Source organism: Mobula hypostoma, chromosome 19 (assembly GCF_963921235.1).
Source record: "Mobula hypostoma chromosome 19, sMobHyp1.1, whole genome shotgun sequence".
Taxonomy (NCBI): Eukaryota; Metazoa; Chordata; class Chondrichthyes; order Myliobatiformes; family Myliobatidae; genus Mobula; species Mobula hypostoma.
In genome coordinates, this window is record NC_086115.1 from 9391005 (window position 1) to 9416066 (window position 25062).

The 25062-nt window shown below is 39.2% G+C and overlaps 1 protein-coding gene across 1 annotated transcript in view; it reads left to right on the forward strand.

Annotated features, from left to right (window-relative positions):
- LOC134358803 (mitoferrin-1-like) overlaps positions 1-25062 on the forward strand; it is a 63197-nt gene that overhangs the window by 28106 nt on the left and 10029 nt on the right. Inside the window, exons 2-3 of the mRNA XM_063071306.1 lie at positions 18619-18847; positions 22428-22484. Of these exons, the coding sequence (XP_062927376.1) occupies positions 18619-18847; positions 22428-22484 (286 nt within the window). The remainder of the gene's footprint in view (positions 1-18618; positions 18848-22427; positions 22485-25062) is intronic.

The following is a 25062-nucleotide window of genomic DNA, read 5'->3' on the forward strand; positions in this document are numbered from 1 at the left end:
CCTGGAATGTTCATTCCACTCCATAGATGCTGCCTGACTTGCTCAGTTTCTCTGGCTTTTTGTGTTGTGGTACTTTGTTAATAATATTCAAGCTGAACTGGTCATGATAATCTGGAATGCGGTGCCTGCATATTTTAAAAACAACTTGAGGGAACTGGGAAAATGCCATGTCAAATCAAGTTTGTAGATTTATAGAACTCATTGGAAAGAGGGAATATTCAATCTTGGATCCAGAATATACTGCCACTGAGGTCTACCCATAGATAGACAAAAGCTTAGCCCACACCTTGCCTTGACATTACTGGTCAGACCGTTGAAGGTCTTTTTCAGAATCGGGGGAAGAAAAATCAGCTTTATCGTTATATCCTGTCTGCTGTAAAGGCCTCTGTGCTTGCTTTACCTTTAAACTGTCACTTAAATTTAAGTACATAGCCATGTACAGTTGATGGATAATGCTGTCCTAAATCTGTATGATTATGATTGAATCATCTTATTGTCAAACAAACCTGTTCACATTTTAAAAAAAATTTCTGAGATTGAATTGACTTCTTTCTCTACAATTCTGGCCAAACTGTTCTGGTAATTGAAAAAATTACTTTAGTTTTATTCTGCAAGTTGAACTTTCTTGGCATACTAAATATGTGTTGTTACCTGTCATATTTACTCTGAGCCCAGACCACATGCCCTTCTCTGCATCCATTTCATTGTGAATGGAACTTGCATCACCTGTCAAGCTCAGATTTAACCCTAACCTAATCATGAGGCAATTTACCATGATGAATTAACCGATTAACTGGTATGTCTTTGAACTGTAGGTGGAAACTATAGCACCCAGAGAAAATCATGGGGAAGAGCTCTGAACAATGCCCTGAGCTGTAGTATCATGGAGCTGACTGCTACACTACCGTGACGGCCTAATAAGCACTTGTTCACAGCTTTTCAGTGTTGTCTCTTGACCTTCGCAATCTATGATTACATGATATGCCAAAAATCTTTTGAAAGTTGTTATGCATATAAGTGTTACTGGCTTCTCCTCTTTTAGGTATGGCTGATTAATGGACACCACTATGTACAAAGGAGTTTCCATAATAAATTAAAAAGTCCTATATACATTCAGATGTTTTATCATACAGATGAAAGAACTGATATTCACTCTCACCCCCTCCCCATCTCCCCTTCTTCCCATTTAAAAGTCTTGTGTTCTGTTACCATTCCTTACAATACTTTGGAAGTATGTTTACCATATGTGCTTTGTGTATTTTCACATGAGGACAAAATAAATTTCTGGATATCTGTAAAATGGGGCCCATTTCTAACCCAGGGACTGCCCTTTTGACATTGAATTAATTTTATTTCTCCCATCCTTCACAGTACATGAGTAAAAATTTGTTATGTCTCCATCTAAATATGCAGTCATATTAATTTATAATAAATAGCACAGTCAGTGTAATATAGAGTACATTCAAGTCATCAGTCTGATGGCCTGGTGGAAGAAGCAGTCCTGGAGCCTGTTGATCCTGGCTTTTATGCAGTGGTACCACTTCCTGGGTGGTAGCAACTGAAATAGATTGTGGTTGGGATGGCTTGCGTCCCCAATGACCCTACAGACCCTTTTTACACGCCTATCCTTGTAAGTGTCCTGAATCATGGGAAGGTCGCAACTACAAATGCGCTGGGCTGTCTGCACCACTCTGTAGAGTCCTGCGATTAAGGGAGATACAGTTCGCATACCAGGCAGGATGCAGCCAGTCAGAATGATCTCGATTGTGCCCCTGTAGAAAGTTCTTAGGATATGGGGGCCCATACCAAACTGTCTGAGGTGAAAGAGGCACTGTTGTGCCTTTTTCACCACACAGCTGATGTGTATAGACTACGTGAGTTCCTTGGTAATGTGGATGCTGAGGAACTTAAAGCTGTTTACCCTCTCAGCCCCAGATCCATTGATGTCAATAGGGGTTAGCCCGTCTCCATTCCTTTTGTAATCCACAACCAGCTCCTTTGTTCTTGCAACATTGAGGAAGAGGTTGTTTTCTTGATACCACAGTGTCAGAGAGACGACTTCTTCCCTGTAGGCCACTCTGTTGTTTGAGTTAAGGCCAATCAATGTAGTGTTGGCAAATTTAATTAGCAGATTGGAGCTGTGGGTGGCGATACATTTACGGGTATACAGGGAGTAAAGGAGAGGATTCAGTACGCAGCGCTGAGGGGCTCCTGTATTGAGCAGCAGAGGGTTTGGAGGTGAGGGAGCCCACTCTTGACAACCTGCTGGTGATCTGACAGGAAGTCCAGTATCCAGCTGCATGAGGCAAGGTTAAGGCCGAGGTCTCTAAGCTTCTTGTCGAGCCTGGATGGAACTATGGTGTTGAATGCTGAACTATAGTCCAAGAACAGCATTCTCACATAAGTGTCCTCCTCCAGATGTGTAAGGACGGTATGTAGAGCAGTGGCTGTTGTGTCATCTGTAGATCGGTTGTGTTGGTAGGCAAATTGTAGGGGGTTCAGTTTGGGTGGTAACAAGCTGCAGATGTCAGCCTTGACCGGCCTCTTAATGTATTTGCTTATTATTGAAGTGAGAGCAACAGGATGCCAGTTGTTCAGGCTTGTTACCTTGGTCTTTTTTGGTACAGGGGCAATGGTGGATAATTTGAAGCGGGAGGGCACTCTACACTGGGAGAGGGAGAGATTAAAAATGTCAGTAAACACACCTGCCGGTTGTGCTGCGCACATCCTAAGTACTTGCCCTGAAATCCCGTCTGGACCCACAGCCTTGACTGTCCACTCGTTGGAAACATCTGCGTACCTCATTCTCAGAGATGACCAGGTTGTAGGTCCCTTATGATCCCTTAAGCCTTCTCCAGCAATCACTGAAGTCAAGTAAACTTGGCTTTATCTACACTTCCCTGTTTTTCATAGCATTGGGATGCTACATGGTCTGGAAATAGCTTCAAAAGTATTCAGCCTCCTCACCTCAAAATTCACATCCCTAAGGGCAAATACCTCTTCATCTCTATTCTAAATAGATGACCCCCTTGACCATTCTGTCCTTTGAATTCACTTTTATTGGGATTGATAGTAAATGGTCTTCCTCAAAGCTTGAAGGACTTGTTTATGGCTGAAAGAGCAAAAAAAAATCATGCAGCTGCTGGCTGATTACGTCATTGCATTCAGTATGCCAGTAAACATTGTGGGTTAGATGCCAGACTTGATCAGCTTCAAAAAATGGAATAGTTGCCCAGAATAATAGATTTAAGTTCTGCTTTCCTGATATTTCCGCTGTCTTGCGCAAGATGACTGTTCCTGAAAATGACAATTAGTTAGTTTTGACTTGCTGTGAAATCTGCCATCGTGGCACCGAAATTAAATTCCAAAGAGATCACTCAGGGGAAAAAAAAAACATGAAACTAGCTTGATTCCAGGAAATTGAAAAAGGGTTTTTTTTTTCTACTCAGTTGTACAACAGAAACTGAAAAGTTGGTCTGCACAAATTTAATTTTACCTGTCCTGCTTGTTTTGCTATGTTTTTCTTTTAGTGTTGCTTTATTTTTGAAGATTGTTTTCTCTGTCTCTCCCCTTTTTGTCTTTCTCTCCCTCTGCACATATTTTTATGTGTCACTGCTGTGGGATTGTACCTGGTTGCCTTGAGCATCCTGCGTGGTAGCTTGGCCATAGGACCGCAGATCCTGAAGCCCTGCCTACAGAACACCCGGATGACTAAACTGATTTTAAATGTTTCTGCTAATACAACATATGTTTTAGTACTATTTGATTAATAACTCAAAACTACTTTAAAATAAAATTGAAAAGTGCATAATGCCATAAATAAGTCTGGAGGTAAATTAGCCAGTTACAGTACGATGCAAAAGTCTTGGGCATATAGGCACCCCAGCTATATAACAGTTTTGCACAGTACTGTAGTAATTTTATGTGTTGCACTGTAATGCTGCCGCAAATGAAATGCAAATTTCACGAGTGAGTGATGATAAACCTGATTCTGATATGGGTCTGTATTGTGGACTGAGAATGGGAAGGAGGCAGAGAGAGGTGAGGCAGTGGGAAGCACCAGAGAGACATTGTGTAATAATCAGTAAAACAATTGTTTGGAATCAAATGACCTTGCCTGGTGTCTCAGGGCTGTGTGTGTCTACCCGCACCACCCCCCACCCCAGCTTGCCCCCTCTGCCACCTGTTCAACATCCGTATCGTGGTACTCCACCCTTGCCATTCCCAACATTTTTTGCTCCTGCCAGATTTACAAAGTGGCTTGACATTGTACTGTGAAAATGGTTTTAGGCACCGTAGCTATATATATGTATGTGTATGTATGTAATATCTATCTAGGGCTTCTGCACAATATACTGCACATACAATTATGTGTTATGAGGAAAAGAAAGTTTAATCAAGTCAGACTGCTCGCTTTGATTGAATAGTTAAACACACACATTAAGCTGGGAAAGCCACACTCACACTCATCTTGGGATATTTTATTGCTGGATTCAGTGCCATTTCTAAATTGCCATATTGCACTGTGTGAATGTGAAAGTTGAAGACGAGCTGACTTTTAAACAGGAAGTAGCTATGGTTGTGGAACAAATAAATAGGCACCAGTAATTGCATTCTGGCCCGTGATGGATATTCATAGTGGGGTATTTCTGGGAATGGTACAACCCCCCCTCCCCCCCCAAGAGGGGTGTAATAGACAGTAATAATCATATTTTAATTTGAATTGGTCCACTGTTCTATAAATACTTGATGTTTGTACTTTGTATATTTATGAGTAAATAAAAACTTTTGTAGTATTTCAAAAAAGCCATACATTTTCAAATTCTAGTGACAATTTAAATTCTAGCTCATTTTTCTGCCAATGCTGAGTTTGGATTTCATTACTGCTAGCAAGTTTCATCCTGGTTGGCTTGAGACAGCTGGTGTCGTGGGTAGTACCCATTCTGCCGTGCAGTAGATTTTAAAAATCGGTATGCAGCAGTGGATATAACCTTTTTAGTGGGTGAATAAAGTAACTTTGTAGTTAGAACTCTACTCATCACAACTCTGAGCTGGTTATTGAACACAGCCTTAGGACTCGCTCTTAAGGTCTCTACAACTTGTGTTCTCTGTTTTATTTCTTTATTTCTAACTACTTATTTTTGTATTTGCACATTTTGTCAGTCTTTGTCTATAGTTTTTCATTGATTCTACTGTAAATGCCTTCAAGAAAATGACTCTCAGGGTAGTATTTGCCTACTTTGATAATAAATTGACTTCGAACTTTTGACTTGCAGGCCATCAAGAAAAGTGTAGTCATCTGAAATTGCTAATCTGCATTTGATTGAAGCTGTATTGACCTGGTCTTTCTTTCCCTCTTGCTTTTCAAACTGGAACTCAAATTTTGAATTAAATGGGCTTGTAAGTGCAAGAGGAGTTTATAAACCTAATACAAAAGGAGATCTCTACTTTGGATGAACTTACTAATCACTTATTAAAAGCTGTCCTTGTTTTAGTCATGTAACTTAATGATACTCCATGTATTGAGAACACTTCGAACCTAAGTATATTGAGAGTTTGCCAGTACACTACTTCATGCCAATGCTACAAGCAGTTTTTATCAAGAGATTTTACAGTTGAAAGTGCTCTTCTTCAACTGAAAACTCTCGCTAATGACAAGATCTCCCATTGGCTACCCACTTCAATTTGGTGTCTCATTCCCATTCTGACATGTCTGTCTGCCTCTACTGTCAGGATGAGGCCAAGCTTGGGTTGGAGGAATAACACATCATATTCTGTCTAGGTAGCCTCCAACTTAATGGAATGAGCATTGATTTCTCTAACTTCTGGTACTTTCTACTACCTCTCTCCTTTTTCCATTCTTCACTCTGATTCACCTCTTACTCCTTCTCCTCTCCTATCTATCACCTCTCTCTGGTGCTCCTCCTTCCCATGGTCCACTGTTCTTGCCTATGAGATTCTTCCTTCCGCCCTTTGCTTACCTTTTCCAGCTTCTATAACTCCCCTCCCACTCACTCACCTTTCACCTGCCAGCTTGTACTCCTTCCCTTCCCTCTCTCTTCTGTCTCTTTCCTTTCCAATCTTGATGAAAGGCCAGAAATTTCAGCTATTTAATCCCCCTCCTAGATACTGCCTCAAAAACATCTATAGATGTACCATGGAGAGTATCCTGACAGGCTGCATCACTCTCTGGTAAGTGAGGGGGGAGCTATTGCACAGGTGCACAGGACCAAAAGAAGCTGCAGAGGGTTGTAAATTTAGTCGGCTCCACCTTGGGTACTAGCCTACAAAGTACTCAGGACATCTTCAGGGAGCAGTGTCCATTATTAAGGACCTCCAGCACCCAGGGCATGCCCTTTTCTCACTGTTACCATCAGGTAGGAGGTACAGAAGCCTGAAGGCACACACTCAGTGATTCAGGAACAGCTTCTTTCCCTCTGCCATCGAATTCCTAAATGGACATTGAACCCTTGAGCACTACCTCACTTTTTTTTTAATATATGGTCTTTTTTTTTGTATGAATTTTAATCTATTCAATATATGTATACTGTAATTGAGTTCCTCCAGTATTGTTTCTAGCTTCCCACAGTTTCAAAAGATGTCTATTTAGTGTTATAGACCTTGTCCTTCAATCTTAGTAAGCATGCTGTGATTTTCATTTGATAGCTGCATTTAACTGAAGGTTTTAAATTGGGAATTAGAGTGATTTATAGTAAATTGGTAAATGTGTTAAGGATTGGAGCTATGTATGAACACTAGATACTTCACAGATATAGTAATCAATAATATGATTAGATTGAAATGTACACAACATTAAATTTCTTACTGGGGGCAGCTCTTAAACCTTGCCCTTCAAGTCTGCAAGCCTGACTTCTTGGGAGTCCATTTTTCAGACTAACAAGCTCTTATCTTGTTTACTTTGCTCAAAATTGTTATCTTATCAGTTGCAAAACAAATACACGTGTGGTGAAAATATTGCTGGTACAATTATGGTGCTAGTGGAAGAATTGAGTTCATTGGCCGTCTGATATTAGGTCAAAAGCATTCATTGTTATATACAGTTGGCCCTCCATATCCCTGGGGGATTGGTTCCAGGACCCCTTGTGGATACCAAAATTCACAGATGCTCAAGTCCCTTATATAAAAGCCTAAGAGAGCTCGTAAGGGTGTTACAAAAAGTGAAAATAACGTTCAGTGTATGTTTTGCAGTGAGTCATTATAGAGGCAGCGCGCACCCCGAGCAGCAAGAGTGCTTTATCTCGCTTTATTTTGTGCATCCGTTAGCAAGATGTATCCTAAGGTATCAGAAAAGCCTAAGAGAGCTCGTAAGGGTGTTACGCTTAGCATAAAACTGGACGTAACTAAGCGTTTCGATCGTGGTGAACGAAATAAAGACGTCGTGCATGTGTTGAACTTGCACCCACCATTCGTACTATTTACACGCAGAGAAAGAATCTTGAAAGCTGCCGATGTTACTATTGGTTCTGCTAGTAGCATATCTTTCCTGCTTTTACTATATGTTAGTGTTATTTTAGGTTTTATGTGTTACTTGGTATGATTTTGTAGGTTTTTTGGGTTCGGCTTACGAAAGGTTTCATAGGAAAGCTCTACTTTTGGATAGTGGGGGATACTTGTACAGTATTTTCGATCCGTGGTTGGTTGAATCCGCGGATACAGAGGACTGACTGTAGATTTTCAAAACTTTAACCTCCTGAAAGCTTTTCTTTGCTTCCCAAGAATAAATTCATGGAGTGATTTTGCTTCGGTGTGGAAGTAACAATATACTTAAACTTAATAGATTTACTGCTGCGCATGCCACACATCTTTTGTTCTTTTTTAAACAAAGTGCCTTCTGTTGATCATGAATGTTATGACATCGATCTGTTGTAATTTTTGCTTTCAAGCTTGTTTCCAGACTTATTTACAGTTAAATTATATAATATTTTCAGGGAATCCAGAGAGAAATCTGTTATCTCTTCAAATCTTTGCTGTTCTTTCAAGAACAGTCCCATTACTATCTTTTCTTGCTTTGTTCTTTTCACCTCCCTTTTTAATGGACTTTCAATTCCAGATAATGTACTCTGCATCCTTTAAAGTTTTGACTTCTATCCCATCATATCTTTTGCTGATGACTTTAAATCTGCATCTCTCTATTTTTAACCTGCTTGCTAATGGAAGTGGTTTGTCTATTTAGTCACCCAGATTTTGTTGGATTTGTGATTAGTTTTGTTTCTAGGGGGTTATGACCTTTTGTGAACTCTTACTGTGAATGTAGTCGTATTTTGTGGCATTTTACAAACATTAAACTTAGACGAGTTGGATTTGTATACTGTGGGAAATTCATTCAGTAAATTTCTGATTTCTCAAGTCCAATGTGCGTGACTATTTTAAGTTTTTTCTTTCATCAAAATAGTGACTCATTAGTTATGTTTTGCATGTTAAGAGTCAAAATAAGGTGTAGTTTTTTTAAAAAGTTGCTGCAAAATCAAGGAACAGTTGGTAGTTCAAGAAGAAATTGCAATTAAATGGAGAGCATGGTGGGTAATGTAATCATTAGGTAATTAAAGAATCCTTTGCCATTTTCTTATCAGGAAGTAAAATCAGAAAAGCTTTGTTTCAAGCTCCAATTATAAAAGGATTTATTGACAACTACTTTGGATAAAATTGCATTCATGTGAGCCCTATTTTTTTTGGAAATAACTAAACTTAGGGTGGACTAATTCCAAAGGCTTATCAGCAACTTTCAGTGTAATTTCCCTTCCAGCGGGAGGATATGACCTTTCAGGCTCTTTTGTTTATGGTAGATTTCCACAGTCATTGTAAACAAAAATAGTAAAACTTTATTCATGTTTTTGTAAGCATTTTGGACTATGGCCTGTGTAAATGGACTATTTAGAGAATGATTGCATTCTGCCTTTGCAAGGCTGGCAATCCGGCGCCATTATAGTGCTACCGAGAGGTTATGATCTGAAATATGTGCACTTTAAATCATTGCAAAAATGTAAAGATTTCACATTAACTGTGATCGTACTTATTGAGATCGCATTGTTATCGCACAATTGTGCTTGTCCTGTTTTTTGTTTTCACTATTAGGATTAAGTTGATGTTTCTTAATTACATTTCAAAAATTATTTTGAATTGCTAACCTTTGTCAGAGATGGATTTTGAATGCTTGTACTAAGTTTTATGTTCCTGATAGCTAAAGAAGCAATCATGGACAAACTTCCTGCTCTTCAAAGTACATTATTATCAAAGTATGAGATTCGCCTCCTAAGAAACAGAATTGAACCCATGGAAAAAGACCGTTAAATACCCAATAGGCAGGGGGGGAAAACAAATTGTGCAAACAATAAAACTAAGCAAATAACATTCAGAGCTCAAGTTCACAAAAGGTGAGCCTGCAGCCAAGGAGCCAGTCATTACTGCAGCTGACTCAGGAGCCCATTAGTTGCAAGACACAGCCTTAGTTCATTGTAGAGATGAGTAAACCTCAGACAGTGAGCTGAACACTGGTCTGTTCCTTGCTCCTGCACTGACACCCTGACCTTTACAATCTGACCCAGCGCTTAAATTGGCCAAACCTTGGGTCATTCCTTGCTTTCAGACCCAAGCTCTGCCGTTTTGATACACTCTTGAGCCGCAGTTCAATTAGTCAAACCTTGGATGCTTCCTCTCTCTCGGGCCTGTGCCCAGGCCTCGCCACTTCATCTCTGCCTCACTTTTGCTCACACCAAGTCCGCTCCAAAAATGGCCAACCATTGGTTTGTGTCCTGCTGCCTTGATTCGGCCCGTATGCACCTGTGCTGTGCTTCACCAGTGCCATTTAAACCAGCAACTCATCTGAATTTTTAGATCTAGTTTGAAGAAGGACCAAACAAATGATAATGAAGCACACTCTAGGCCATTGCACTGAAATGGAAACCTGGATCATGTGCTCAAACTGTGAAATGGAGCCTCACCACTTGACTCCAGTGGTCATGCTGCCAACTCAGTAAAGCTGATATTTTCACTACTGGAAAATTCAAGACTTAATTAAGAATTAAGAGAAATAATTCTTCACAGCTTAATGAAAATTAGATGCAGTTTAGTTATTCAGTTTTGTGGTTCTGAAACCTGGTCCAGAGCATCATTTGTCCTTATGTGCTGTGCCATGTGCCGTATGACATGGGCAGTCATGGTCTTTCCATGACTATGATTGTACTTGGCAAATTTTTCTACAGGAGTGGTTTGCCGTTGCCTTCTGGACAGTGCCTTTACAAGAAGGGTGACCCCAGCTATTATCAATACTCTTCAATGATTAGCTGCCTGGCATCAGCACTTACATAATTTGTGATGTGCACCAACTGCTTGTATGACCACCCACCCACCACCTGCTCCCATGGATTTACGTGACCCTGATCGGTGGGGCGGGGGGGGGGGCACGGTGCTAACCAGGTACTACATCTTGCCCAAGTGTGACCTGTGGGCTAGCGGAGGGAACGAGTGCCTTACACCACCTTTGGTAGAGATGTATCTCCATCTGCTACCCAGGCCCAAAGCATACTGGTTACAAAAAGGACTGATGGTACAGCTTGAGGTGACAGATTCTATGCAGATAATATATCTATAAACAGTTGGGTAGCCATTAGTTTAAATTTTTGTTCTGATTTTCAGTTTTATCCAGGATGAAGACCAGTATAAAATTAAAAATAGGGAAAATATTGGAACGTCTCAGCAGATCAATCAGCATGCATGGAAAGAGAACCTGAACCATGGTTTCAGGCTGGAGTAACTTGCAGAGTGTTGTAGGGAAGGAAGGAACAAGGGGCTGAAGAGTGAGGACAGGATTATTGAGGTACATCTGTTGTTTATAAAGCCATCTGATAATAGATTAATGAGGAATGAGGGAGACTGAAGGAAACCAAACAAAGGAACATGTGAAAGCTGTGAATTGCAGGTAAGAACTTTGAAGCCCATGAAAAGAAAAATAACATAGTTCACAGGTGGACCATTTACAGCAGAACAGATTTACAGTGAATTATCAAAAAACATTGAGTCCTGAAAGCTGTAATACACTTAGATGAAAGATGAGGCAGTGTTCCTCAAATGTGCTTTGTATTTTTATTGGTGCAGTAGGCCACAGGCAGTTAGGTTAGAGTGGGAATAGGATGGAGAATTCAAGTAACTGACCATTTGTAATTGAGAGATACCCTTGAGAATTGATCGGTGATGTTCTGCAACTCTGGATTGACCAAAAGACTTTTGAGGCTTCACTTAGGCTTGTGAATAATCTGTTAAGTCTTTCTTTGGCCATGGGAAAATCCAGGCAATGAATTATATGTAGGAGCAATTCAGAAATAGTGAGCATATGAAAGTACTGTGTGGCTTTCAGTTCTTTTCCAAACTGTAAATTTTGGTGTTTTACAGTATTATGATGTAATTGATATCTTGGCATACAGTTAAGTATTTACTTCAAAGCTCAGTTTCAATCTGAGTCTCAGCCTGGAAAGGGTCCCAATTGTGGAAAGCATCACATTTGGTGCCAGTACCCAAGAAGGACCAACCGAAAGTCGTGAATGACTACTGTCCAGTGGCCCTGACCTCACACATCATGGAGACCCTAGAGAGGCTGGTTCTGGCTCACCTCCGACCCCTGGTCAGATCGGCCCTCGATCCCCTGCAGTTTGCCTACAGGAGCACATTGGAGTCAATGATACTGTCATCTACCTGCTGAACAGAGCCTACTCCCATGTGGATAAGCAGGTCAGGTGTTTTGATTTCTCAAGTGCCTTCAATATCATACAGCCTTCATTGGTGGGGGGGGTGGAGAATCCGTTCAATGCAGTTTGGCACTTCCATTGTATCCTGGATAATGGACTACCTGACTGGCAGACCACAGTTTATGCAGCTTCAGAGCTGTGTGTCAGACATGGCTATAAGCAGCACTGGGGTCCCACAGAGGACTATAATGGGTCGCTTCCTGTTTACCCTGTAAACCTCTGACTTCAGATACAACACTGAGTAATGTCATCTGTAGAAAATCTCCGACTCTGCAATAGTTGGGTGTATAAAGGGAGAATGAATACAGGGCCACAGTGGAGGACTTTGTCAAATGGTGTAAGCTGAATCATTTGCAGCTCAACATCAGTAAGACGAAGAGGTTGATGGACCTTAGGAAGACAGTGCCTGTGCTGCTGTTTCTATTGATGGTGGGGACCTACCAGGTCCTGGGGGTGCACCTGGATGACAGACTTGAGTGGAGCATCAACACGGGCTGTGTACAAGAAGGGCCAGAGTTGCCTCTACTTCCTAAAGAAACTGAGATCCTTTGAGTATGCAGGCCTCTCCTTCACATGTTCTACCAGTCTGTTATCGCCAGTGCAGTCTTCTTTGTGGTGGTGTGCTGGGGCAATGGCATTAACACAGGTGATGACAATGGGCTCAGTACACTGATTAGAAAGACTGCCTCTGTTGTAAGAGTCAAACTGGACATACTGGAGGCTATGGTAGAGCAAAAAACCCACTGGAAAATCCTTGCAATTCTGGACAATGGTTTTCAGCCTCTGCATGCTGCTTTAGCTGAACAGAGGAATACTTTTAGTAAAAGACTAAGACAGCTGCACTGCTCCAAAGAGCGTTATATGAGGTCATTCTTACCCTTGGCCATTAGGTTCTATAATGAATCAACCTATAGCTGGGAAGCGATGACCCCCTTCTGTTAGATTGTTTGAGGAAACAACATTTTTTATTCTTTCATCTTTACTAATATTTGTGTATCTGTGCACTTGTAATGCTATTGTGACACTAATTTCCTTTGGGATCGATAAAGTATCTATCTGTTGCTACTAAGGCTGTGTTTTGGCCTCTAGAGATACAGTTCATTTTGGTGAACATCACTTCCTGTACAGAAGCTATTTTTATATTATTTCCCGCACAGGTTAATTTGGATTTCTACTTCAAGCGCATGGTGGAAACATATCTATTTCCATTCCTTCTTTATTTGCCCTTGAAACAGCAATATCTATGAGTCTTAAGTTTAATATTGGTGAACATTAGCTGATGTATTTTGAAGGAAGCATTGTTTATCGTTTATTGTCGCTCTACTAGTTTGTCTTTGTTTACGTGGCACAATAATGGAGTGTTGCGTGTGTGTATTACGTTGGTCAACACTGCAAGAATAATCAACAGTATTAATATATTAACATGATGGATTGTGAATTGAATTTCATACGTATTTTGATTAACTTCCTGCAGTTTCACAAGTAGGATCGCATTAGGATGCCACAGTAGTGTTGCGGTTAGAGTGATACTATTACAGTTAGGGTTGTCTGAGTTTGGAGTTCAGTTCTCACATCTGGAAGGAGTCTATATGTTCTCTCTGTGGAATGCATGGGTTCCCCCCGGATGCTCCAGTTTCCTCACATACTGGTTAGTAGGTTAGGTGGTCATTGCAAATTGTGCTGTGATTAGTTTAGGGTTAAATCTGGGTTTGCTGGGCTGGGAGGACCTATTCCACACTATCTCAATAAAAATAAATAAATAACTGAAAGAAGCTTCTGCTCGGGGGATTTTTTTTCTCTGAGAAGGTGTTTATCACAGTGCACAGCTTTGCATATCCACACTGAGGATGTGGAACCTGAACAAAGTTCAGAAGCAATCCAAACTTGTATAGTTAGAGAATGAAACATGGAGTGAACTTGTGTATTTTGAGACAGAATGGAAAATGGGTATGGTGGACCCTGAACTGTAAGGCAATTTGGAGGAGAGGTGATAAAAAGGATTGAAGGCATGCCTTTTCCAATAAAGAAATATTGTGCTTGAATTAGAACGTAGATGTAAAGAATTCCAATTTTGAGATCCTGGGTGAGAATGGACTTAAAGGAGAGAGGGAAAGTAGCTTTGTCATATGTACATTAAAACATCAGTGAAATGCATTGTGCCAACAACGGATACAGTCCAATGACGTTCAGGTGTCGCATACTTCCAGCACCAATACAGCATGCCCTCACCTAGCATACAGTGGCATGCAAAAGTTTGGGCACCCCGGTCAAAATTTCTGTTACTGTGAATAGCTAAGTGAGTAAAAGATGAACTGATTTCCAAAAGGCATAAAGTTAAAAAATGACACATTTCTTTAATATTTTAAGCAAGAAAACTTTTTTATTTCCATCTTTTACTGTTTACCTCCAGGTGCTGTACTGCAGTCATCTTAACTAAATGACAATTGCTGTAACTTAACTAGAAGTGATTTTGTGAACTTAATATTGAGTTAATTTTCCTCACAAATGACTAGTTCATTTGTACAAAAGTCATTATATTTAAATATATTTAATATTCATTAAATATTAATAGATATAACTTAGCCAAGTAAAACTGGGTGCTCTTGTACCCATTTTCTGCTAATCAAGCCTTTTTTTTTGCGAAATGGGCTTTTCAGTATCGTGTGAAATGAGAATCAAAATATTTTCACATTGCCTAACTATGAGGCACTGCTCCTGAGAAAGGTGCAGTTTTTATAGTTGGCAGAAGGTTTTGGCTGCTGAAGCAACCTTGATAAGCTTTCCAGTGTGGTGTACTAAAATTTATATATTAACCCTGTAAAAAAAGATCCTGTAATCAGTCAGTTTTGTGGATGCTTTCTGTCATAATCTTTACGTAATATTGCCATTCACCCCAAATACCTTCTGTCCTTTGGCACCCTTTAATCAAAAACACTTGTGTCTGGAGGATTGAAGCATCATACTGCCTACATGTGAATATAAAACAGAAGCAAACATTGTATGAAATTACAGGCACTTTGAGCAGCATCATAATGTGATGAAGCTGCATGTAATGCAGACCACAGCTTCTACTTAATTGTCTGATTTGTATTAGCCATAATCTTTCATAACTAAATTGGGAAATATTACACATTACTGAAAAATATTCTGCAAAAATAATGTTTTAAAAATGTGTTAAATAATGGCAGTGTGGGCAGTAGTTAAAGCTGGGTTAATTCAAAAGTATATTATATGATTGGTTACATTGCCATATAATAAAACATTCCTACAAAAATTCTGTGGGCCAGCTTCCCAAGTTCGTCACAAGATTTAAAGTCAATATTGAGGCTTGTATGAAATTTTGAGCAAGTTCAGGCATAGCTGATGGGACATTTGTGCCTGTCAAGTGTCAAGCAGTAATAAATACAAGATTCTGCAGATGCTGGAAATAATAAGTGCACACAGAGTGCTGGAGGAACTCAGCAAGTTAGGCAGGAGCTATGGAGTTGACCTTTTGGGCTGAGAGCTGTTATCAAGACTGGAAAGCAAGGACCAAAGTAAGAAGAAGGTGGGGGAGGAAGAGTACAAACTGGCAGGTGATCGGTAAAACCAGGTGGGTGAGTAGAGGAGCGATGAGTCAAGTTTCAGGCAGTGATCTACAAGAGTCTTAACAGCCCAGACATTCCGTGGCAATTCCATCACTGAGTTCCCCCATTGGTGTTTTTTTTTCTTTTTTTTTTCTTTTTTTTTTGAGAGGAACAAGGAGGATGGGGTTGTTGGAGTTTGTGGGAGACGTGATTACATTAATCTGCGTTTTAACTGAGCGGTGCAAAAAAAAGGGTTCAAATCTGGGTATTGCATGACAAGTAGATTGTTTTTACTCCCAGAGTCTTTCACCATCTTCTAGGTACAGGTTAGGAGTATGATGGATCCTATGACTTCCCTTGATACCACCCAGGGCATAGAAACCTGCTTGACTGACTTCCTGTCCACAACCACAAGCATTTGCCCCTGCCCTCCCCACCCTTCCCACCCTCCTCCTCTCCTACCATTGATGCATTAAAGCTGGACCTACCGTCTACATGTGCCTTGCAGTTACTGAACAAGTCAACATTGACACTTTACTAACCTGCAAACTCTTGCACCCGAAAGGTCTATTAATATAATAAGTACTGTACATAAGAACACCTGACCATTCCTCTTTACATTGTTAGTGGGTCAGCAGCATCACAGATATCGACTGCAGCATTTTAGGAGAGTACTTCACCCACCACCAACATGAAAGGTCAGTTACGCTAAGCATGAAATGCTGGTCATACACCAGTGATGCCTCATTCCATAAAGGAATTAAAAAAAGCCTAAATTAGAAGAGATGAGCATGGTGTGAGTAGACTGTGGGGAGATGTAGATTTGATTAAAAAATTTGAATGTCTACTTGTAGCAGTCTTCCTGACTATCAGTGACGTTAGTAATCTATTTTGTAGTACATATTTTTGTTAAAAGTAAATGCAGACATTTGCGGTATAATTAAACAAATATATTTTGTAAGGTTATCTGTAGCATATTAGTACTGGGGAAAGCATGTTTTCTCAGAACCATAATTGTGCTATGTTGTGTCACAGGTTCACCTTTGAAATTTGGTTATCTGTTTGAAAGAGAGATGGGGAGGTGCTTGATTATTGGGATTTCTTCATCTCTCCCTCTTACCTCGTCACTTGCTGAGCTGCAGTGATACAGGTCCACAATCCCTTATCCGAAATTCTGAAATCCGAAAGCTGGAGCTTTCTTTCATGGAGTGTGGAGCGTGTCGTAACAAGGCTTGTTTGGTGCACTAACAGCTGATGTCACTCTGGTGTGACTTCGCAGCACTAGCAGAGGCCGCCAGACGTCAGTTGTGGCTCAGCGCTCATACTGGTTACATATGCATTTGCTGTTCGCTGATATTTTGTGTTCACTGTTGACTTTGTGTTTAATTTCACTGTGCAAATGTCAAAAAGAGCTGCAGATACCCCTATGGGTAACAATGAGAAAAAGAGAAGGAAGCATCTATCATTATCGATAACGCAGAAAGTGGAGTTATTGCAGAAGCTTGATCGTGGTGTGTCGGTGCGCCATCTTACATGAAGAATATGGTGTCGGAACTACCATTGTATATGATTTAAAGAAACAAAAACAAGTTAGGTTGCTTAGACATAAACCTATGTTAATGAGACAGATGACACTTGAAGAAGTCTTTAAAAACGCCATCTGTCATAGTGCTGCTTCATAACTTGAGAATCCTGTTCCTGGCCATCAGGTACCTGTAGAGTATTTAGCTTTTTTGCCAAACGTAATGCAAGAGCGCAGATCGGGAAAACTCAGAAGTTCTGTCTCCAGCACTCGTTTGAACATGTACAGACTTTGTTTCTTGTCATTATTCCCTAAACAATACAGTATAACAACTATTTACATAGCATTTACATTGTATTAGGTATTATAAGTAATCTAGAGATGATTTAAAGTATATGGGAGGATGTGCATAGGTCCGGAGCTCCCCCAGGTCCTAAAGTCCATCCGCACTGAGGTTAATTATCAATATAATTATCAATTTTCTGAAATCTGAAAAATTCTGAATTCTGAAATGCAACTGGCCCCAAGAATTTCGGATAAGGCATTGTGGACCTGTATTATGTTCCTGGCTGAAAATCTTGCCAACACTTGGCTGCCTGGTTCACATGAAAAATAGCCTTTCAGTTCAGGTAACTTCCAGCTTTGTTCACAAATTGTAAGGAAGTGTAAAACGGTTGTACTCTCCCCTATACATTTGGTTCCAGACGAGTTGAGCTAAGTATAATAGTCAGTTAATAACACTGGTTTCATGTTAAGGATCAGGGTACCAATTTCTTACTCTGAAACCTGGAAACAAATGACAGTGAGACAAAGATTAGGATTGCAGTTGGGGTTTGAGAGTGTTTAGCCGTTTGAATACATTGTTGCAGACTAAGAAGTCTGTTCTCTTGCTTGATGAAGACTATTTAAGGCAATGAACTATTTTTTTAAGACATGAGACAATTATTGTGTATGGAAAATACTGGATTTCCAATTAAATCTGGTCACATTGTCTTTAAATACTGCAGCAATGATAAGCCGCTTGCATTAACTACCTGCTGTATATAACTACGATATATCTCAGTCAACAAAGTGATGTGCACATATTCAATTATAGCTCGATTTTTAGTTGTTATATGTTATCATGTAAAATCTCAGGGAAGATGGGCTTCAGTTATGAGTGTTAAATCTATCATTTGAAATATTGTGGTTAGAAAGGTTAGCTGGCTAAATGAATATATGGAGGATTTTTAAAGTTTTGTTGGAATGTTTTCTTTTGAAAATCATACAGTGAGCAGGAGATTATTTCAACCCTTATATTGAGATGGGAGGAATGAAAAGCTAGGCTGATTTCCCAAGTCTGAAGCAGGCAGTAGCTTGCAAAAGTAGTTTGAAGATATGATCTGTAACTGTACTGTTTTAGTTAATGTGAAATTAGTGTCAAGTTAAGTTTAAATAATGTGGTAGTAATTGGGATGACGAAAGGAAAATTTCTGGCTGCAATTTAAAAATGAATTGTGATTAAGCAGATGAGCTTTGTACCTCTGTGAATGACCAAATTTGACCCAGAAGTGGCTAGGCATTTTAAGAATGGCTAGTTCCCTTCTGCAGAAAGATGTAGATTCCAATACAACTTATTTTCCAAGGCTTGAATTCTGTTTGTTAACTAGCTATGTCTCCCACTTCATCAAAGATAGTAAATGGAGCTGATGCTGAGTTACAATTTTGTGCAAATTCCAATGAAGAGGTGTTGTGCTGTACTTCAAATAGTTCTCCTGTTCTTTGATTTCAGACACGAATGCAGAGCCTGCAGCCAGACCCGGCTGCCCGGTACCGGAATGTAATGGATGCCCTGAAGAGGATTGTCCGTACTGAAGGTTTTTGGAGGCCAATGAGGGGATTAAATGTGACTGCCACTGGTGCCGGGCCAGCACATGCCCTCTATTTTGCGTGCTATGAAAAGATTAAAAAGACATTGAGTGATGCCATCCATCCGGGTGGTAATAGTCACATAGCTAATGGTATTAATTACTTCAGTGATTCTTCCTCAGTTTTCACCCTTGTACCTCATCTTCCCATTTGTTGCTTTCATGTAATCTTTTAATGCTCTGTACAGGTACCTTGACCAGAATGTTCACCTAATACTGAAAACTTCTTGTGCTGTCCTGGTTTTAAAATCTACTAATCTGCCTTCCTGTAAGCATGTTGGTCTTTTTCTAGCCTTGACTTTTTTTTTCATTCATTGCTGTGATGTAACGTTGCACTTTGTGTTTTTAACTAGTGAACACATGCTAGAACCGCTAGGGACCTAACACAACCAAATAAGGCACTCGAGTCAAATAGGAGCTGTTTGGTGAGATGGTAGGCATAGCTGATATTTTTCAAACTGACACTTTTCGTCACTAACTTCATAACTCTGGAAGGCCTAAATCTTTATGCATGTGTTCTACTTGTCATGGATATAAACAGTATGATTACATTTAAGGGTGCAAATAAGTGGAAAGATACACTGGACACATCTCTTGACATTAGTTTTAAGAAACTTGAATGGAATTTTTTCCCACTGGTGTCCAATTTGTAAATATTTTTTTTGAAAAAGTGCACAATGATACTGAACTTGCATCTACTTGAGTGATTAAGTAATTAACCAAAGACATACTGAAAGGAAGAAAAATTGGTACATGAGAGAAAGAACAGAAAATGTTTACTGGGTGAGACTAATATTGCTAAGCAAATTCTTATGCAGTATAATCACTGCATAGACCTGTTTAGCAAAAACTTGTGTTGCTACATTGAATATCTTGTGCAAGTTGTATTTGTAGGTGTAGTACTTAAATTCTCTTTGCTTCTCAAGTTCGTAGGTGATGTATGTGTGGATGTAAGGTAGCAAATATATTACTGGACCGGAGATCTATATTAATGAATCCAGGTCTGCAGTGAAGTATTTTACTCTTAGCTGCTCTCTTCAATTGCTTAACATACTATTGAGATGTACTGTACCATTTACTGTACAGCAGTTGGGAACACTAAGTAAATGTCACCTTTGTCAAGAACTTATGTCAGATGAATTTGATCAAATGTCTGATAGTTTTCAACATAGGTCTTTTTCAGAAAATCGGTGTTTAGTAATTTTTATTGACAATTTAAGGGCTAAATAATAGGCTTAATTTGTAGAGTTTGTATTGCAGTTTCTGGAATTCTGTTTGGTTTCACTTTGAAAAGGAATTGAATAACTGGATTAGAAAATCAAATGATTTACTCCTTTCATTCCAGCCTGTGAGTGGAGCAGTTTTAATGCTGTAGCTATTTCATAATCCTCTAACCCATGCTTATTTAATTCCACGGTTGTCATTTTATTAAATAGGCTTAGCTATGACTTGGCTTTCATTCTTTTTATTTACTACCTTATTTTAGTGCTTTCATTATTTTCTCATTTTTAGCTATAAACTATATTGCCTTGGCTTGCAGATACTTGTTAAACTTCTCACTCTGGCCTCTGCTGCTTTGTTTCATTCATTGTGCTTTTATTTCCTTGTTGTCCTGGCATGTTTTGGAGAGCTGGAGCCAGTCATTTCTTATGTGCTTGTGCACCATCTGGTGGTGTGGTGCTTCCCTCCAGTGATACTGTACTATTCAGATTTCTGTCTTAGCATGCTTCTGAGTTTTCAATTGACGTCACACATTCGGTTAGACTGTTTCTGCCCATATTGCCTTGTGTGTGTAATGTGATCTTGCCCTGTATCTTTTTGGTATGTTTAAACATTTACTCTCTCGGCCCCTTTCTTCAGCATAGTAGAGTACACAAGCTTCAAATATTAACACTGCAGAGGAGGGATAGTGCAAGGTGTGTATGAAACTTGCAACTTGATAAAGCTTATTGAATACGTTATCCAAAGGATAAACTATTCAATAAACTTTCTAAAATGAAATCTAAATGACTTTATTTTCCAAACTTTTCACTAAAATATCATGATTCAATTTAATTCTTGCTGTCAACATTACATAAATTACGTTGAGTTTGAATTCTTATTGAATCTGCAAAACCTAGGAAATTCATAATTGTATGTCTTGAAATTGACCTTGTATAAACCTGCTTTGCATTAATACATGGTATGGTTTGCTTACAATCTGGTAACCGCAGTCTTCACGTTTTCAGTTCAGTGCTGTTTCTCCTCTTACCCCCATTCCCAATCCATGTTTCATTTTGCAGGTTGAGAGACTTGGTAAGTAAAATATGGGTTTGTTTTTGCTTGATTCCAAAATTCTGATTTAGAGAATTAAATTGGACATTATTTTGTAAGAAATATTAAGTTGTAAGGATTGAAATAAGCTATTTCAAAATTGGGCATTTTGTCATGACTTTGCTATACATACTGTTAAAATAAATTGATGTATTGAATTTGTAGCTTAAAAATAAATGAGCCAGTCTGATCCTTTGGTTCAGCACTTTATACAGTTGCTGAACTACTGACAAATTTGAATTTGTTGTGATGCATTTGTTAAGTGGGAACTGCAGGTTGGCAGAATTTGCTGCACTTGAGAGCCATTAACAAGTGTTGGAAGAGTAAATTATCTGGGTTGAAATCTACTTTGGAAGAAAAATACTGATGTTGGAAAGTGTAGTAATGTCTTAAAAGCATTACAACATTTATTTGGAATATTATTGCCTATCCAAATATAAGATTCCAATTTTTTACATGCAGATGTGTTATTTTTCCTCTTGTCAGTACTTGACAGACTTTGGTGTAAGATATCATGGGTGCCAGATATCTTGTATTTTTCATATGCAAGATAAGCCCGATCCTGATCACGCCTACTTCACCTGCCCAATAGGTGACAAGTCATTGAGGAAACACATTCACGTCTCTCTCATACATCCCTACCAGCTCTCAAGCAAACCCTGCAGGTTGACACTTGAGTGAAACAGCCATCTGCTTAGTGTAGTTGTCAAGTGACCTTCCTGCTTTTTAAACCCTCATTTGTTCAACTAATCTCTCAGTTCTGTGGAAGCCAGGGTTCTTTTGCTTTGGTTGACAGGATGAATGTCTGTACACCCACTTCCTCCTCCCCTCCCTCCTCAGACCAAAGCAGGGCATTCCACAGAAATTGGGTGCTGTATCTCAGTTTGCCTGAATTACTTCCCCTGTTGGTTTGTGAGTGGCCTATTTTGAAGGCAAGATAAAAAAAAAATTATTAAATGTAGATGGAACACTAAAGATGGCAGCTCTCCGAGCAGTTCAGTGATGTAATGGTAACAATGAAATTAACTTTTAAACCAAACCAGCTTTTTTGGCTCTGTTCCACCCATTTTCCTCCATCAAGACAGATGTGTGGGACTACAACACAGGATGCATTTGTACTCTGCCCTTTTGTAGGGATGGTTACCAAAATTGAAACAATAAGACTAGTCTGTGGTCAAAACTAATACCAATTCTTCAGGCTATTTGCAATGACCTCTGGATCGCTCTGCCGTTGAGATCCTTGTAGTTGATGATGTTTTGTTATTTTGAACTTGTGAACTTTGGGGATACAGTTTCTTCAGTAACTCTGGTAGCTTTGGGTCATTGTTACCTGTATTTATGTGTGGAGTTTCTTTTGCAGGTGCAGCAGGATGTGTGGCTACTTTGTTTCATGACGCAGCTATGAACCCTGCTGAAGGTAATGTTACCTGTGTTAAGAATTTACCTGCAAACGTTGCCCTTGTTTAGTATTGCGTTTGGCTTCAAAATGTGTTGCAAGTAGATTGGTGCCTAACATTTTAATAAATATCTCCACATGTAAAAAATAGATCTGGAATCAGTTATTTGAGAAATCACATTGCTCTTTTGAAGAGCATAGTGTACTTCCAGAGGTTTCTGGAACTCTGCAATATTACTTGGCCATATCTTTCCCAAATTAGAAAATGTTATTGGCGAAGGGAGGAGGGTTGTTTGTTTCACCAAGCTCTTTATGCTTCCATATTGCAGCTACAGTTATCTTTATTTATTATATATTTTGTAATTTGCTGTCACTTCAGTGTACTAATGAGGTAGTACTAGATTTGCACGCCATTTCCCTCAGTGGCATTCCTCAGTGAAAATGGTGTCTTGGCAATTATTACCCCTCCACTAACATACTTAAAACCAATTACTTGCTCGTTGTTTGTGGCAGTGACATAACAATGACCTGATAATTATTCTTAAGAACGTTAGCAGAATTGGTTTAAAGCATCTTCTACAAATGAGATTCCACTTGAAAATCATCAGAAAAATACTTGGTATGTAATGAACAGAAGGTATATAAATGGATGACTTTTGTTGACTTGGCATTCCTCTTTAATTAAAGTGAATTTGAATTTAGATTGGGGTAATTCAGGTTTTATCAGTACTGCCTTGAAGAGATTGTGTGATATTGCTCTCAGTATTGTTTAACTGTGATCCAAGAGACTGGTTAATACAGTAATAACACTTGTCTATGCTCCGAGAGCTAAATCAATGGACATAATTTAACAGAAGTTAGCTTACATCAAATCTGCAATACTTATCCTGTATACCCTGTTCAGAGCAAATTTGTTTAAGTGCAAAATAAGTGTCTTGTCTACATTATAAATGAATCTAGATTTTGATATCCCCTTTTGCAGCTATGTGGGTTTTAAAAGCACAATGTTTTGTCTCTGGGAATGCATGCTTTATCAATGCCTACATTATTAAACTTCCTGGGGTGGATATCAGGATTGGAAAGCATATCTTTTTATTTCCCTCACTTGCTACTCCCTTTTTGGCAATACATTAAAACCAGTAATGTGCAGAAAATGGTTACTTACTTGCTTTTAAAGATATTTGTTAAGGTTTTTATTTGTATAATCTTGCCTGTATTCCAGAAAATCAAATGAGCTGCAAGTGCTGGAAATCTGAAGCAAAATTAGAAAATGTTGGAAATGTCAGTTCAGTGGAGAGTAAGAATCAATGTTTCAGCTCAGAGACTCTTCAGAACTGAAAAGGTTACAGAAGCTTTGAAAAGCTGCAGAAAGGCTGGAGCAAGAGATGATTCTGATAGGGTAAAAGTGTGACATCTAAAGGGATAAGCTGCTCTCCCCCCCCCCCCCCCCGGAGTAGAGTAGACTCTTGGTCTGCATTTTGTTGTGTTGTTCTGCCTCTCTGCCTTCTCACTGCTCCAATTCAATAAACAAATAACCTGAATTACAGTTTGTCCCCATGGTCACCCTGGTTTTATCTCTCAGAGATGGCCCTCTTGGCAGAGTTCTTTCTCACCTTTTCAGTTCTGAAGAAGGGTCACCGAGTGAAACATCGACTCAGAATCAGGTTTAATATCACCAGCATATGTCATGAAATTTGCTGTCTCCTTTCTCTTCCCACCATTTTCTGTTTTTGTTCCCTTCCGTTCTGTATGTCCACCCCTCTGTTTTATATCCTTATAGAAAAGATTGTTCCTGGATTTTCAATAGCTCTCTTTCCTGAGAGTATTTTGACTCCTTAACAATCATCCCCAATCCACCCTGTGGTGGGAGCACATAATTACAATTCCAATCATCAGGAATTTTGGTTAGCATCCCATTGAATTAAACTTGTCTTTGATCATTCTCAGGTACGATTCTCTGCTCTGAAGACTCATTTTATGAAATTTTAATCCATACCAAATTATAAATATTGCAATGGATTCTTCTGCACAGCTTTTAAGAGATATGAAGAATTTGCTGTACACTTTAAAAGAAAGTACCTTGACTTTTTTATTCTCCCCACACCCCCCCCCCCCAATTCTTGGTGTAGACTAGAAAAGGAATGATGAGTATTTTACTCAATTAATTACTCAGATTGCTCCCTGATGTTTGCAGCAATGTAACCAAACTTATATTTTAGCTTTTATCTTCAAACCTAGAGTAAGTATTGTAAAAATGTACTTGCTGGCTACTCCATACAACGGGCGATCTCAGATTTTGCTCTTTGCTAATTTGTATCCCAGAGATCCTGTATCCCAGTGCCACTAATGTTGGAGCTTCCTTTAGAAAAAACACATACGCATTAATGCCACTGGATCTTTTTCCTGATGATTACATGCTTTTATAAAAGTTGTGAAAATAATGCCTTCACTTGTAAATTGTGATCCCAAAAAATGGAAAGTGGGCTTTGTGCAGCAAAATGCAATCACGTGTACACTCATTTTTAAAAAAAGTTTATCGTGTGTGCCACCACAGATTTTAAAGTATGAATGTTAAAGCTTAACACAACTTGATTATCGG